The 13,933-nt window shown below is 46.6% G+C and overlaps 1 protein-coding gene across 2 annotated transcripts; it reads left to right on the top strand.

The window, feature by feature from the left end:
• Nucleotides 1-1,022: 1,022 nt before the first annotated feature.
• Nucleotides 1,023-6,023, top strand: LOC135230781 (glutathione S-transferase Mu 1-like). 2 transcript variants are annotated; one of them, XM_064282438.1, is made up of 8 exons: nucleotides 1,023-1,188; nucleotides 1,522-1,597; nucleotides 2,171-2,235; nucleotides 2,509-2,590; nucleotides 2,699-2,799; nucleotides 3,615-3,710; nucleotides 3,793-3,903; nucleotides 5,934-6,023. In XM_064282438.1, exons 1-8 carry the CDS (start codon nucleotides 1,153-1,155, stop codon nucleotides 6,021-6,023), a joined length of 657 nt encoding a protein of 218 aa, XP_064138508.1. In that variant the 5' UTR covers nucleotides 1,023-1,152. The 2 variants fall into 2 exon arrangements, with proteins under 2 accessions (XP_064138508.1, XP_064138509.1); XM_064282439.1 differs by lacking the exon at nucleotides 3,793-3,903.
• Nucleotides 6,024-13,933: the final 7,910 nt, after the last annotated feature.

The raw sequence follows: 13,933 nt of genomic DNA, 5'->3' as shown, positions 1-13,933 counted from the left end.
CTTGGTCTTCCCTAAGACCACACATGAGGCAGGAGTCAGAGCCAGGGCTAGAATCTACCCAACTGGATTTCTGAGGGTCTGTACCGTGTGTAATGAGGGGACTGTGGTGTCACCTCGGCAATGGTTATGTGGGCAGTCTTCTTGGCTCCACCCTGGCCCAACCACCCCCCCCGCCCCCCCAGCCTCCCTCAGCACAGGATGGGTCTCTGGCCCCTCTGAGGAAAAGATCTTGCTCACTTGCCCTCTGTGACTGCCACTCTCATGTCACTGTCCTGATTTGGGGGTGGGTCAATGTGAGGGTTATCTAGCTGGCTGGCAGGGCATTTCTGGGGCTGCACCTCATACACAGCCTCATTGATGGGTCTGATTCTTGGATTTAGATCCACACAAGGGGCTGGAACGCTAATTGATGAATTTACAGTTGGTCCTTATAATCCTTTGCCAGAGGACTGACAAAGGGCAGGGTCCTTAACAGTCCGTGAAAAGAAAATATGGAGACCACATTTCCTATTCTCTGTCCCTTATGGAGGCTGGCAGTACTTTGTTCCTGTCGAGGAGAACCCATCATGGAGCATCAGGACTCTGAGGAGCTTTTCTGACAGACCAGGAGTCCCTGTTCTTTGCCTAGGTTCTGATTTAAACTCTATATGAGGTTGTAGAGCAGCCATACTGTGGCCTGACTCAGGCAACCTGAGCCTCACAGAATCCTGGGGAACTCTGTACAGAGGAGCAAAGACCGAGCAAGGGCCAGAAGAAAGGGAAGCAAGGAGCATTACTCCTCTCCAGTTTCTGGCTTGTCTCCACAAGTGCACCGCGGTCTCTCGTGGACCTAGCAGAGGTCTGAACGCGGGCAGCGGAAGCCACTGAGAACAGGGGTCCAAACCTCGGCTACCCGAATCTTCGGGGCTGGAGGCAGAAATGGAACTTGCTCCCTCCCGCCCTCTGGGCCCAGCGCCCAGAGCTCTGTTGGCTCTCGCGTCTGCAGGCCAGGCGGTGGGTGGGTGGGAGGTGGGGGTGGGGAAACGAGCCGGATCAGCGGGGTGAGGGGCGGGGCCCAGCGTCACAGATCGCCGTTCCCTTCCCCCACAGCCTTGATAAGGCCACCCCCAGCTCCTTTGACGCAGGTTAAGTGAGACTGCAGAAACGTGCACCATGGCCATGACTCTGGGTTACTGGGACATCCGCGGGGTGAGCAAGGAGTCCGTCTCCTCGGGTGGGACAGGGGCTTGGTGGTGAGGAAGTGCTGAGCTTGGGAATCCATACTAGAAGATTCCAGTTTCGGGCTTTGCTGGAGCTGAGCCCCCATCCTGGAGCCCGGGCCCCTGGGGGAGGGGTACTTTAGGTCCTAATGGGTGGGGGGTGAGGTGTAGTGAGAGACATCGGGAGCAAGCTCTGTGGGGCTTTATTGCCTGCGTGAGGGGCGAGGGGGAGGGTGGTGCCTGCTTGCTTGGAAGAGATGAAGTCAGGCAGGCAGGCAGGATCCCACCATCTCTGACCCCTTCCCTGTGCTGTCTCTCCCAGCTGGGGCATGTCATCCGTCTGCTCCTGGAATACACAGACTCAAACTATGAGGAAAAGAGATACACGATTGGAGACGGTAATGGCACCCTCGTGTTGGGCCCTCTGCCAACTATGCTGATTTGGTAACAAGCAGCTGGTGCCCTGGCCACCTGTGGCCCTCCTCTGCCGGGCCTCCGTCAGCTGTGTCTGGGACCTGTCCCTTCCCGGGTTTTCTTTGTCCGTCTGTGGCGTACCAGCTCAGGATGCTGGAAAGGAATTGCTGCCTCTACCCCTTATCAATAATTGGAATCGACTTCCCCCTTACCAAAACCAAAAACCAAACCTATTGCCTTCCATTGGATTCTGGCTCATAGCGACCCTATAGGATAGAGAACTGCCCCATAGGGTTTCCTAGGAGTGCCTGGTGGATTCAAACTGCTGACCTTTGGGTTAGCGGCCATAGCTCTTAACCACTCTGCACCAGGGTTTCCAGTTCCACCTTAGGACTAACCTTTTGTAAGCCTTACTCTTGGGGGTGAGACTTAGTGGTTCTGTCAGATTCCAGATTTATGAGCCTCTGGGGGTCTTGCAATGACTCGTGGTATGGTTTCTGGAGACGGAATGCTGGACTATAAGGAGGTTTGTTTTCATTTCGTTGTTCCCACTATAGCTCCGGACTATGACAAGAGTCATTGGCTAAATGAGAAATTCAAGCTGAGCCTGGACTTTCCCAATGTAGGTACAAGGTGTGGGGGAAAGTGAACAATGTCTTTCCCTCTGTCTCCTTTCCCCAGCCTGATGGTTTTAGGATCGGGTACTTTCTGCTCCACCTGTTTCATTCCTGGTTCTCTTCACTGCCTTTCCGTGGTGTTCTGTGTTCCAGGTATTTATTTAGTGCATACCATGCGCCAGGCTCTGAGTGTGCTAGGTCCCAGTCTGTCCTTTCACAGGGGATGGGGGTGGTGGGGAGCCTGGTGGTACAGCAAACCTGCCTGTTCGCCACTGCAGCTTCCCTACTTGATTGATGGGCCTCACAAGCTCACCCAGAGCAATGCCATCCTGCGCTACATTGCCCGCAAGCACAACCTGTGTGAGTGAGGGTGGGGGTAGGTGTGGGGGCACAGGAGGCCAGGCGGCCATTCCCTGGGCTTGGCTTTGGTGGGATGCTGAGGGTGAGTGTCTGATATATGGCCTGCAGGTGGGGAGACAGAAGAGGAGGAGATCCGCATGGACATCCTGGAGAACCAGGTTATGGACACTCGTATGAATTTTGTCATGCTATGCTACAACCCTGATTTTGTGAGTTTCCGGTGGTCTGGGCCAGGGGAGGGTTTGGATTGGGAGTCAGGACTTTTGGATTCCCATCTACAGTGCTCCTGTTTGCCCTTTGAATGCCTTAGAGCTAGAGATCCTCCAAGGGGTCCCCTATACTGCTGCTAGAGTGACCATCAAAACCCTAAATCTCATCAGATGAAAACTCTGAATCAATCCCCTCTAATTACAAGATAACGCCTAGACTCCCCAGTGTAGAAATTAAGTTCCTAAACACCGTGTTTAACTAGTTTTCCCAGTGTCTTTCCCTTGATGCTGATAGTATTCTCATAGAGCCCTATTATTAGTCACACAGCATCAGCACAGAGTCCGTTTCTACAGGAATGCCCTCCTCTCCCTTCTTTTCAGCATCTCAAATTCTCCTTATCTTTCAGGAAATTAGTCAAATGTCCTCTCTATTCTTGTGCCACAGCAAAAACTAGAACTTCCACTTCTTTCTTTGAGCTCTTGTAGCTCTTGTTCCTTTACGTATGAGTCTTACACTGGGCCAGAGGCTCACAGCACTCCTGGGTCTGACCGATAGGCAGGTTGGTGGAGATCAGTGGTGATAGATTCCAGTGTTCCTCTGGGCCATCCCATGCCTCTGACAGAGGGAGTTGATACGTAGTCAGGGTCTAATAAATGCTGGTCAGGTTAAGTGGAAGCCTGGGTACTGGCTAAGGGGTAGCATAGGGAGGTTGGCAGCCCTCCCGTGGCCAGCTGGGTCATGGCAGCAGTGGGGGAGCAGCCTCTCTGCCCAGGGAGCAGGATCTGAGGGTGCTGACAGCTGTTTTCTGCTCCAGGAGAAGCTGAAGCCACAGTACTTGGAGGAGCTCCCTGACAAGATGAGGCTCTTCTCAGAGTTCCTGGGGCAGCGGCCGTGGTTTGCAGGGGACAAGGTAAAGGAAGAAGAGATGGGGGACACAGGTCATTCTTCCAGATGACGGAGCTTCTCATCCACTCATCCTTGGCTTTCTCCAGATCACCTTTGTGGATTTCCTTGCTTACGATGTTCTTGACCTGAACCGTATCTTTGATCCTAAGTGCCTGGATGCGTTCCCAAACCTGAAGGACTTCATGGCCCACTTTGAGGTGAGGCTGCTGATCCCCCTTCATCTTTGATGTTTCTTTTTCCTTTTCCATTCTCCATGACGCTTTCCTAGTTTTGGAGCTAAAAATAACAATGACTACCATTTCTGCAGCATTTTGTTTGTACCAGGACCTGTGCTAAGCACTTTACATATACTGTACCTGATTTAATCTGCACAACATTACTACAGGGTAGATGGACTTATCACCCCCATGTTACAGAGAGGAAACTGAGGCTGAGGGGGTAAGGAGTTGGCTGAAGGTCACAGAGCCAGTAGAGGCTGTGCTGGGCTTCCTGTCAGCTTCTATGGGCAGTGGTCAGTGGCTCTCCTTCTCCTGTGCTGAAAGAGAAAGCTTGGGCCCGTCTCCTGCCTGAGTTTCACAGGCCATGAGATATGGCTGAGGCAGGACTTGAGGAGTGTGTATGAAGGTAACAGTAGTAGAACTGAGACAAAGTTGGATTCATAGTTAGCTCCAAAGACACAGACGTTATTTATACACAGATGTTATTTATACTTGACCTCCTGAAAGCTTTGCACCAATCCAATCCATGTTGTGGGCAAGTTCTGAAGGCCCCAGGTCAGTAGTGGTGCTTTGGTTGAGTATTTATGTGGGTGCACGTGTAAAGAATTTTATCTTAAAATGTTCTATGTAGGGACAGTATCCTTCCCTTCACTTTTCTGCCCTTTCTGCTTCCCCGTTGTCTAAGGTTTTTGCATCTCTGAGATGGGTCAGTAACTCATGTTTACTGATGGTCTCCTGTGGATGAGGCACTGGGTCATACACAGTGGGGCCTGCAAAGATGGCCCCTGCCCTGGAGCCCACCCTCTGAGCTCAGTTTGGTTGGATAACTACAGCCATAACAGGTGTGGGGCGTGTGGCGCCAGCTGGGTTGTAGGGGAACACAGTGTGGACCCCACCTCATAGCCAGTCATCCTTCACACATAGGCAACAGTTTTGAGAGCGACCCAATCTACTTGATTACAGATTCGAGAATTTGAGGCAGTCGTTCAACAGGGATTTCAGCCTAGAGTTCTTGTTCCTTTACCCCTTCCCATCAAGAGATCTGATTTCTTGGCCACTTCTCATAAAGTTACAGTTCTGGTCCAAGCTGAGCACCTTGGTGATGACACGAGAGCTAAGATGACTGTGAATGTTGGCTGTAGACTGGAACCTGCAGTATACCTGGGCTTGGTCCCACGAGGTTTAGGAAAGTCCAAATGTCTTTGAATCCTTTAAAAATTGTCTATCCTGTTACGATAGCCCAAAACACACACCAGAGTGTCATATGGCCTGGTCCCCTTAGCTAGAGCTGAGGTAGGTTGGGGAACATGAGACCAGGCTCTTTTATTAGGCTGAAAAACTTGGACCCTCTCCTGCAAGTGGAATAATTATAGCTTGACCCTGACTGGCATTGCTAGTCTAGCTCCCCCTGTCTACCTGCATCCACATTTGCTGAGTCATCTCGTGCGATCCTGACCTCTCTTGGAGGCTACAGAGGCATGTTCTGAGCCCCTTTGTCCGGCTCAGGCCCCATTCTGTGAGCAAACACTGGGGTACCTGGCTGGGACCCAGGAGCTTCTCTCTGCAAAAACGAGAAAGTTTGTTCCGCTGGGAGTGAGATGTGTTCCTGTCGGGGAGGAGATGGGGTACAGCAGAAGGAGCCAAGACTGGGGAGAGACAGCCAGCCTGAATTCCAGCCCTGTTGTATGACCTACTGGGTGAGCAGGAGGAAGGGTAGTTGGAAGGATTTCCTAATCCTATATTATAATCCCTGATGGATATAAAGCACTTAGGACAGTGTAGGGTCTCCAGAGATGGGAACTCTTATTAAGATAAGGGATGAAAGGAAGTTGAAAGATTTAACTTACTGGGCCAGGTCCACAGGAAGACAGGCTTATGCCCTAATACTCAGTACAGATGGCAGGACTGTTGTAGGGTCCCGTGAGCTGGATGTGCATGTAGTAGAGTGTGTTAGAGCCACCAGTGGGGCAGCAGACCCTGATCTTGGGCCTTCTTTTTCTCACCCTCAGGGCCTGAAGAGGATCGCTGCCTACATGAAGTCTAGCCGCTTCCTCCCAAGACCTATCTATACAAATCAAGCCATGTGGGGCTATAAGTAGGGTCTGTAAATCCAGTAGATGGGAGGAGGAGCCAGCCCTGTTCCTGCTGCCCCAGGCTGGGGGAACACCTGCCTGTCCTCACCCCCCAGCACCATCCCTCTACTCCCTTTTCCTCCTTTCTTTCCATTCTCCTCCCCCAAGGACTTACTTGCCTTCTTTTCTCCATCTCAACCTCATCCCATCCAGGCCCTTGAAAGCCTCAGCTCTCACTCACTTCCCCTTCAGCGAAGTGCCCCTCATGAACTGTCTTGTCCCTGCAGCGAAGCCAAGCAGACCACCTTTCCCTCAGTGTAGCCTTTGCTCAGAGGACTGCCTGGACTCCAGCCTGTAGGGCTCAGCCCTGAGCTCCCTACTCTGCTGGTCCCTGAGAGACCAGTATGGATGGTGTGTGGGGCCTGCTTCCGTGGTCCCTGCCCCAGCCCTGTCTGATACCCAGGTGGGGGCTGAGCCACACATACTGTGTCTTATCCTTCTGGCTGCCTGGACTCAGGACTAGCTCTGGTAGTGGTGGTGGTGGTTGGAGGAGAGGGTGTCTTCCCTTTGTCCTCTGGCATCCAAGGTGGGGGCTGGGTGGATGTTGTCATGTGTATGGGGAGGGTTATAAGGCTTCTTGCTCACTTCAGTCTCCTCCTCATGTCCCTCTGTCCCTCACCATAGGGATGTCTACCAAAGGGAGACCCCATCTAAGCCTGATGCCCTCATTAATTCAGCTTTCATCAAGTCCATGAGGACCTGTATGTGTGGTTGTGAGGGTGCCGGGGCAATGGGGAAGGGACTGAGCTGTCCATACGGTGTGGGGTCCTGGGGGACTACCTCCTGTCACCCTCTCCCGGAAGCTTTCACTGATCCCATAGTAAATCTGAACATCACATATCCCACTGTATTGTAACTGTTGTTTTACCTGTTTTTCTGCCCTACTAGAACATAAATTCATGGAGGAGAGAATCCATGTCTTCCTTGCATTTTTATATGTGATGCCACTCACAGTGTCTGACATGCAGTAAATACTCAATAAAAGTTGAAAATTTGAAACAGTTATCGCCAGGTAAGGGCCCATAGAACATTACAATCATGATTGGGATATAAAGGCCTGGAGACAGTTATCTCTGCCATCAAGAAATACAAGAAAGTTCACAAGCTTGTAAATCAATGTATCTGGGGGAAGGAGGCACTAGCTCTTTCTAGCTTAAGTGGTAAGAGGCTTTAGCTGCCAGTTGGAAGCTTGACCTGAGATGGGCAGGCCCTGTTTGCTCAGCCAAAGTGTGGCAGATCTGTGTGGTCAGGAGATGGTGTGGGCATTTCTATCAGGTCATCCGCAGAGGAGCAGGACTCACTGGGGAAACATGTGGTAGAGCACATTCCTCATAACATGGCCGGATTGTGTGGAGTGGGGCCTTGCTGAGTTACAGCCTTCAGACATAGCCCATAGCAGAGAGATGATTTGGAGAAGAGTCTTGTTGGGGTTTGTTCAGATGGTCACTGCCTGAAATGCACTTTCTGTGGTTATTAAATAAAAGGGGAGCAAGAGGAGTAATGTTAAAATAGTGAAGAAGTCAATGATTGATTAAAAAGATAAAACTGGCAAGATAAAAGTTCAGCAAAGCTAGATGTTTATGAACCTGGTAAGATACAAATTAAAAGTTTATTAACCTTTAAAATTTATGAACGTAAAGTCAGACAGGATAAAAATACAAGCGAATAAAGTAATAGAAGTTAGGGCTGAAAACTATATATACATTTTCTAAACATTGTGGTCAAATTATAATGTAAAAGATGAAAACATAGATTTCACAGTCTGGGGTGGAAGTAGCACATCTATGTGCTTCACACAGAGGCAGCCAATAAAATGGGTGTATCAGGGCCAGGATCTAGCAGAGGTTCTGAGACCTGGGGCTTCTTGGGGCTCCCCCAGTGCTCACACCCCATTAGTGTGTCTCTCCTTCTAAGTGGGGAAAGGGGAACTCGTTTCCTGAGAGCGTGGCTGCCTTATGGTGTCTCCTACATTGATCTTTTGTCTCTCATCATTAATTACAAGTTCAATATTGAATATTCCCTGTTATCAATATATTAGTTAAAGAAAGATTAAGCTGAAAAACCCGAAGAACACAACTTATAGAAAGAAGCTGATTTTTCGTTCATGTAATAATAGATCCATGGGGAGCAGTCCAGATTGGTGGGGCAGCTGTGCTCCATGAAGTTATTCAGGGCCTCAGGCTTGCTCCATCTGTGGGTCTGCCATCCCCTAGGGTGCTTTCTCATTTCCTTGGTTGAGTTTTATCATGAGTTTGGGGAGGAAACAAAAGAAAAAAGCCCTACAAAGCACTTTTCTATCACACAAGTGAGGTGGAACAGGTCTCCCTGGGATTGTTCATTGTCACACCCCTAATCAGATCTGGTTTTTCCTAATGGACTCCACTTGGTGGTGTGGTTTCATCAGCCCCTCACTAAAGCATGGTCCTCCCCAAAATGTCCAAGTAGCCACCTGCATTCCCTATATTCTTCCAGTTTACTTCCCATTGGAAACAATTTTGGAAGGAAGCAGGTAGGGTTTAGGTCACAGCTCAAAAAGAATACCTGTGAATACAACTGGAAACATTTCATCATAGAAGATAAAATATAGACTTATCTAATAAATCGAAATTTCTTTCTAACTTCTAAAGCAACGTGAACCTTACCTTGTTTGTTCTAGTCCTAGCCCTCTGAACCCTTGAAAACAGCCCCTGCAATTAACCTCAGGTTGGCTGTCTCCACCTCTGGTCACACAGCAGCACCTATTCATTTAAAATTCAAATATTCCCACATCCGTTTAACCTCTTGTTCTGGGTTTAAGTAGTTGTCCCCTAATTTGCTTTCTTTTCTTAGTTTCTGTTACACAAATAGTGCATGAATACATGTTGTCGTTGGGTGCTATTGAGTCGATTCTGACTCACAGAGGCCCCTTGAGACAGAGTAAAACTGCCCCGTAGGGTTTTCTAGGGTCACTAGGAGTCAGAATCGACTCGACGGTAATGGGTTTGGGTTTTTTGGGTCATCTTTATGGAAGCAGCTTGCCAGGTCTTTCTCCCTCAGAGCCACTGGGTGAGGTTGAACCTTTTGGTTACCAGCCAGGTGCTTTACTGTTGGGCCACCAGAGCTCTTTGTCTTGTTAAAAAAGAAAACATGAATATATACCTCTTAATAAAAAATCAATCAAAAGCACTGGGCACATCTGCTGCTAAAGACCTTTTTAAAGTGTTAAAAAGCAAAGATGTCACCTTGAAGGCCAAGGTGTGCCTAACCCACGCTATGGTGTTTTCAGTCACCTCATATGTATGTGGAAGCTGGACAATGACTAAGGAAGACCAAAGAATTGAAGTCTTTGAATGATGGTGTTGGCAAAGAATATTGAATATACTATGGACTGCCAGAAGAATGAACACATCTGTCTTGGAAGACGTACAGCCAGAACGCTCCTTAGAAGCAAGGGGGTGAGACTTAGTCTCACATACTTTGGATGTGTTACCAGGAGGGATCAGTCCCTGAAGGAGATCATGCTTTGTCAAGTAGAGAGGGTCAGTGAAAAAGAGAAAGACTCTTAATGAGATGGGCTGACACAGCAGTTGCAATAATGGGCTCAAGCATACCAACAGTTTTGAGGTTGCGCAGGACTGGGCAGTGTTTCATTCTGTTGTACAGAGGGTCACTGTGAGTCGGAACCAACTTGATGGCACCTAACAACAACAACAAAATTAAAAAAACCTGTCTTTATCTGTAAAGTCCCCTTTTACTTCCACCCTGAAGCATGAACTTTTTTCCATTTGCCTGTAGGAGACCTTGTCATCAGTTTGTGTGTCCTTCAGCCTTTTTCTATGTATTCACATACACACGTGTGTCTGTAGAAAGTAGACTTACTTTTTAGATGCCCTAATCAAAACATGAAAGATACCATACTGTACGTACTAATCTGCAACTTAATTTAAATAACTGTGAATTCCTTAGTGTGTATATACCTCTTTTGGTGTACGGCTAAGATTTTCTAGATTGGAATTGTTATGTCATAGGATATGATTTAAATTTTAAAATATACAAATTGTCCTCCATTGGAGCTATACCAGTTTACAGGCTTACTAGCAGGAAATGCGTATCACTTTCTCAAACCTTGCCAACACTTTATCAGTTGATTCATATTTGTTCATCTGATGAACTACGGAATCACACTGGTGTAATCTGCAGTTCCTTGGATTATAGTTAAATATTTTCATCCTTTTTTTGTTATACATATTTCTAGTTCTCTAAGTTGTTCATAGATTTTGTCCATTTTTCTTCTGAGTTGTTTTAATGACTGATAAGAACTCTTTGGTTTCATTGTCCCTTTGTCACCTGTCTTAATTTGCTTATTTATTCCTTATTATAGAAAGGTTTTGATTTTGATACTGTTCAATTTGTAAAAATTTCTCTTTGTGGCTTTTTGTTTTGATATCTTATTAGAGGAACTGTCCCTTACCTTACGATCACAAACATTCTTAAACTTTCATTATCATTTCTATAGGTTTATGTTTAATATTGTGTTTAAATTCCATATGAATTAGTTCTAGTGGATAGTGTGAGGTAGTGCTCTCTTATGTTTAATTGTTAAGAATTATCCTAGCTCTACTTTTGGCTAGCCCACTATTTGGAAATACCACCTTTGTCCTACTAAATTTTCATATATATACAGGTCTGTTTCTCAACTCCAGTTCATCGGTACCTTTAGTACACAGAGCTTTAACTGATCCCTTCTCATACTTTCTACAGGGCCTCCAGTCACCTTTGACATACCTTCTCTCTGCAGCTGTTCAATCTCATCTTTATTTCAAGTACCTGCTCTCCAGGCTTGTGCATGAATCTTTCCAGCCTTGAACACAGCTGGGGAGCAGGGGGTATGAATGGTGGAAAGACTGCATTCATATCTTCATAACCCTCCACATATCCTTAGTGTCCTTTGACTTCTACTCTTAGCTGCAATTCAGCTAGACACCAGTTGTCTATGTACTATTTATTGTAAAAGAGCAGAGAAGACAGAGGACAAGGCCCCCTTAGGGACAGGATGGAACAAAAGAAGCAGAGTGACTCTGCCTCCTGCTCAGCATTTCCTCTTGTTGCCCCACTGGACCATCTTGTTGATGGGCATCTTTAAGAAGTGGTCAGACTACATGTACACAGGTATTTTCTCCAAAGCCTGAAGGGAAAGCACACCAAACCTGATAAAGACCCGAACCCAGTCCAACAGAATCAGACCAAAACTACAACATTCACATGCTGCCTGCCTCCACCTACCCCCATTTCTGGTAGACAGAGCCTTTGGGGTGAAAGAAGTCAGGACTTTACCAAGACTTAAAGGCTTAGAGGTGTCCCACCCTTGGTTCCTTTAGGCAAAGGCTGGTGTTGGGCAATAATCTACCAAACTGGGGGTCCCACAGGGCCCAGGGGAGCTTGTGAGTGTTTTGTAAGAGAAAGGTACAGGGAGCCTCACCTCAAAATGGCACATAAAATCTTTCAGGTTTGGAAACTCATCCAGGAACCTGGGCTCAAACATGCGATTCTGATCTAAGACATCATAGGTAAGAAAGTCCACAGAGGTGAGCTAGAAGAAGGACAACAAGATGATGAGGTCTGGAGAGTTCATAAACAGTTGCAGAGATAGAGAGATGTCCTCTCCTTTCCCTTCTTCCTACCTTCTCCCCTGCAAACCAGGACAACTTCCCAGGAATAAGGAGAAATGTTTCAATTTTCCAGGTAGCTGTTCCAAGTTCTCAGGATTCAACTTTTCCTGGGAGAGAGTGAAGATGAAAGAGACTGGAAGAGATAGAACGAAAGGAGGAGGGAGAGGAAGGAGAGGAGGGAAAGGGAAACAGGAAGTAATAGAAACGCTGTCATCATCTTCATTGCTAATTGAGGCAGGGGCAAGTGATGGACCATTAGCAGCTCCTTCTCAGGGTGGCTTCCTCTGACTGCCTTCAGGTGGGGGTGGCAGGATGGAACACAAGGGTTTGAAAAGGGGGAGGGACCAACACTAGAGTTACAACACTAAACAAACCCAAAATCAAGAGTTGTTTCCTATTCTTACTGACAGACTGGGTTGGAAGCAGCAGCAGAGTGAAGAGTACATCACCCTTCTTTCCCTAAGTGTTACTTTTCCCGATTTCCATTCATTTCTTGGTGTAGTCCAGGTATTTGGAATGTTTTGGAAACAACCGACACCAAACCCATTGCCGTTGAGTCAATTCCAAATCGAAGTGACCGTATAGGATAGAGTAGAACTGCCCCATAGGGTTTCCACTGCTGTAATCTTTAGAGAAGCTGACTCACACATCTACTGTTGGGTTCAAACTGCCAAATTTTAGGTTCGAGGCCAAGCGCTTTAACCACTTTGCTACTAGGGCTCCTTTTTGGAAACAAAGTTGTTTCTAGTCCACAAAAATCCTAGAAAACTGGATGATAAAATAAAAACATACCAAAATTTTTAGCTGCGTTGCTGTTGCCTAAAGAAACGGCTTTGATAAAGTAGAGCATCATTCAATGTGCAAAGACCCCGAATTTCTCAGTAGTGCTCTAGTTGACTGCTATGGTAAATGAGCTGCTTTAACCTACATAATTGCTTCTATAATCACACAGAAAGCACAGGCCTTTGAGGAATTCCGAGGGCCTATTACTAACTGTCTGAGACAAGCCCTGATTTGAAAAAGTGGAAAAATTCTGAAGTGGTAAATATTATGATGCCCCTTGTATAAGGTAATGCTGGGTGCTCTCAGGATGGTTGATGCATAATGCCAAATAATTATAAATGCTATTTTGCAAAGAGTTCTTCATGGTATTACCTAGAATAGGACAGATATACTGGCAACAATATTACACCAACATGGGTGGGGTAGTTTTATAGGAATTGGCAAAAAGTGAAAGCAACTCAAATGTGTATCAACTGATGACTCAATAAACATGTGGTAGATCCATACCAAACCATACCCATTGCTGTTGAGTAGATTCTGACTCATAGCAACCCTGTAGGACAGAGTAGAACTGCCCCATAGAGTTTCCAAGGAGCGCCTAGTGGATTCGAACTGCCAACCTTTTGGTTAGCAGCCATAGCACTTAACCACTATGCCACCAGACTTTCTAGATCCATACAGTGGAATATTATTAGCCATAAAAAGGAATAAAGTACTGATATTTGCTACAACAAGAACTTTGAAAACACGTGAAAGAAGACAGTCACCAGAGACCGCATATCATATGATTACACTTATATGAAGTGTTCTGAATTGGGAAATCCACACAGACAGAAAGTAGATTAGTGGTTGCCTCAGGTCGTCGTTCAAATGGAACAAGGCCTGATTAGCTATAAAGATGATGGCAGCACTTCTATTACTTTTCCTCCTTCCTCTTCTTCTTAGTGTAAAATCAACAGAGGCCTGTGGAAGGGTTATAGCCTTTCACCTTACTGATACCATTTGTATACTGGACAAGTAATCCCCAAAATTGAACTACGAGGGGGAATGCAGCATTAGGATTGGAGGAAGACCATTATCAACCTATGATATGCAGATGACACAACCTTGCTTACCAAAAGTGAAGATGACTTGAAGCACCTACTGATGAAGGTCAAAGACTATAGTCTTCAATATGGATTACACCTGAACATAAAACAAAAACCCTTGAAACTTATCTGATGACATCATAATAAAATGGTGAAGAAAATGAAGTTGTCAAGGATTTCATTCTTCTTGGATCAGTAATCAACGCCCATGGAAGCAGCAGTCAGGAAATCAAACGACGTATTGCATTGAGAAAATCTACTGCAAGAGACGTCTTTTAAGTGTTAAACAGCAAAGATATCACTTTGATGACTAAGGTTTACCTGACCCAAGCCATGGTCTTTTCAGTCACCTCATATG

Source organism: Loxodonta africana, chromosome 3 (genome assembly GCF_030014295.1).
Source record: "Loxodonta africana isolate mLoxAfr1 chromosome 3, mLoxAfr1.hap2, whole genome shotgun sequence".
In the NCBI taxonomy this organism is placed as follows: Eukaryota; Metazoa; Chordata; class Mammalia; order Proboscidea; family Elephantidae; genus Loxodonta; species Loxodonta africana.
Note: the sequence above shows the minus strand (reverse complement) of the source record. Positions and strands in the feature narration are given on the sequence as shown.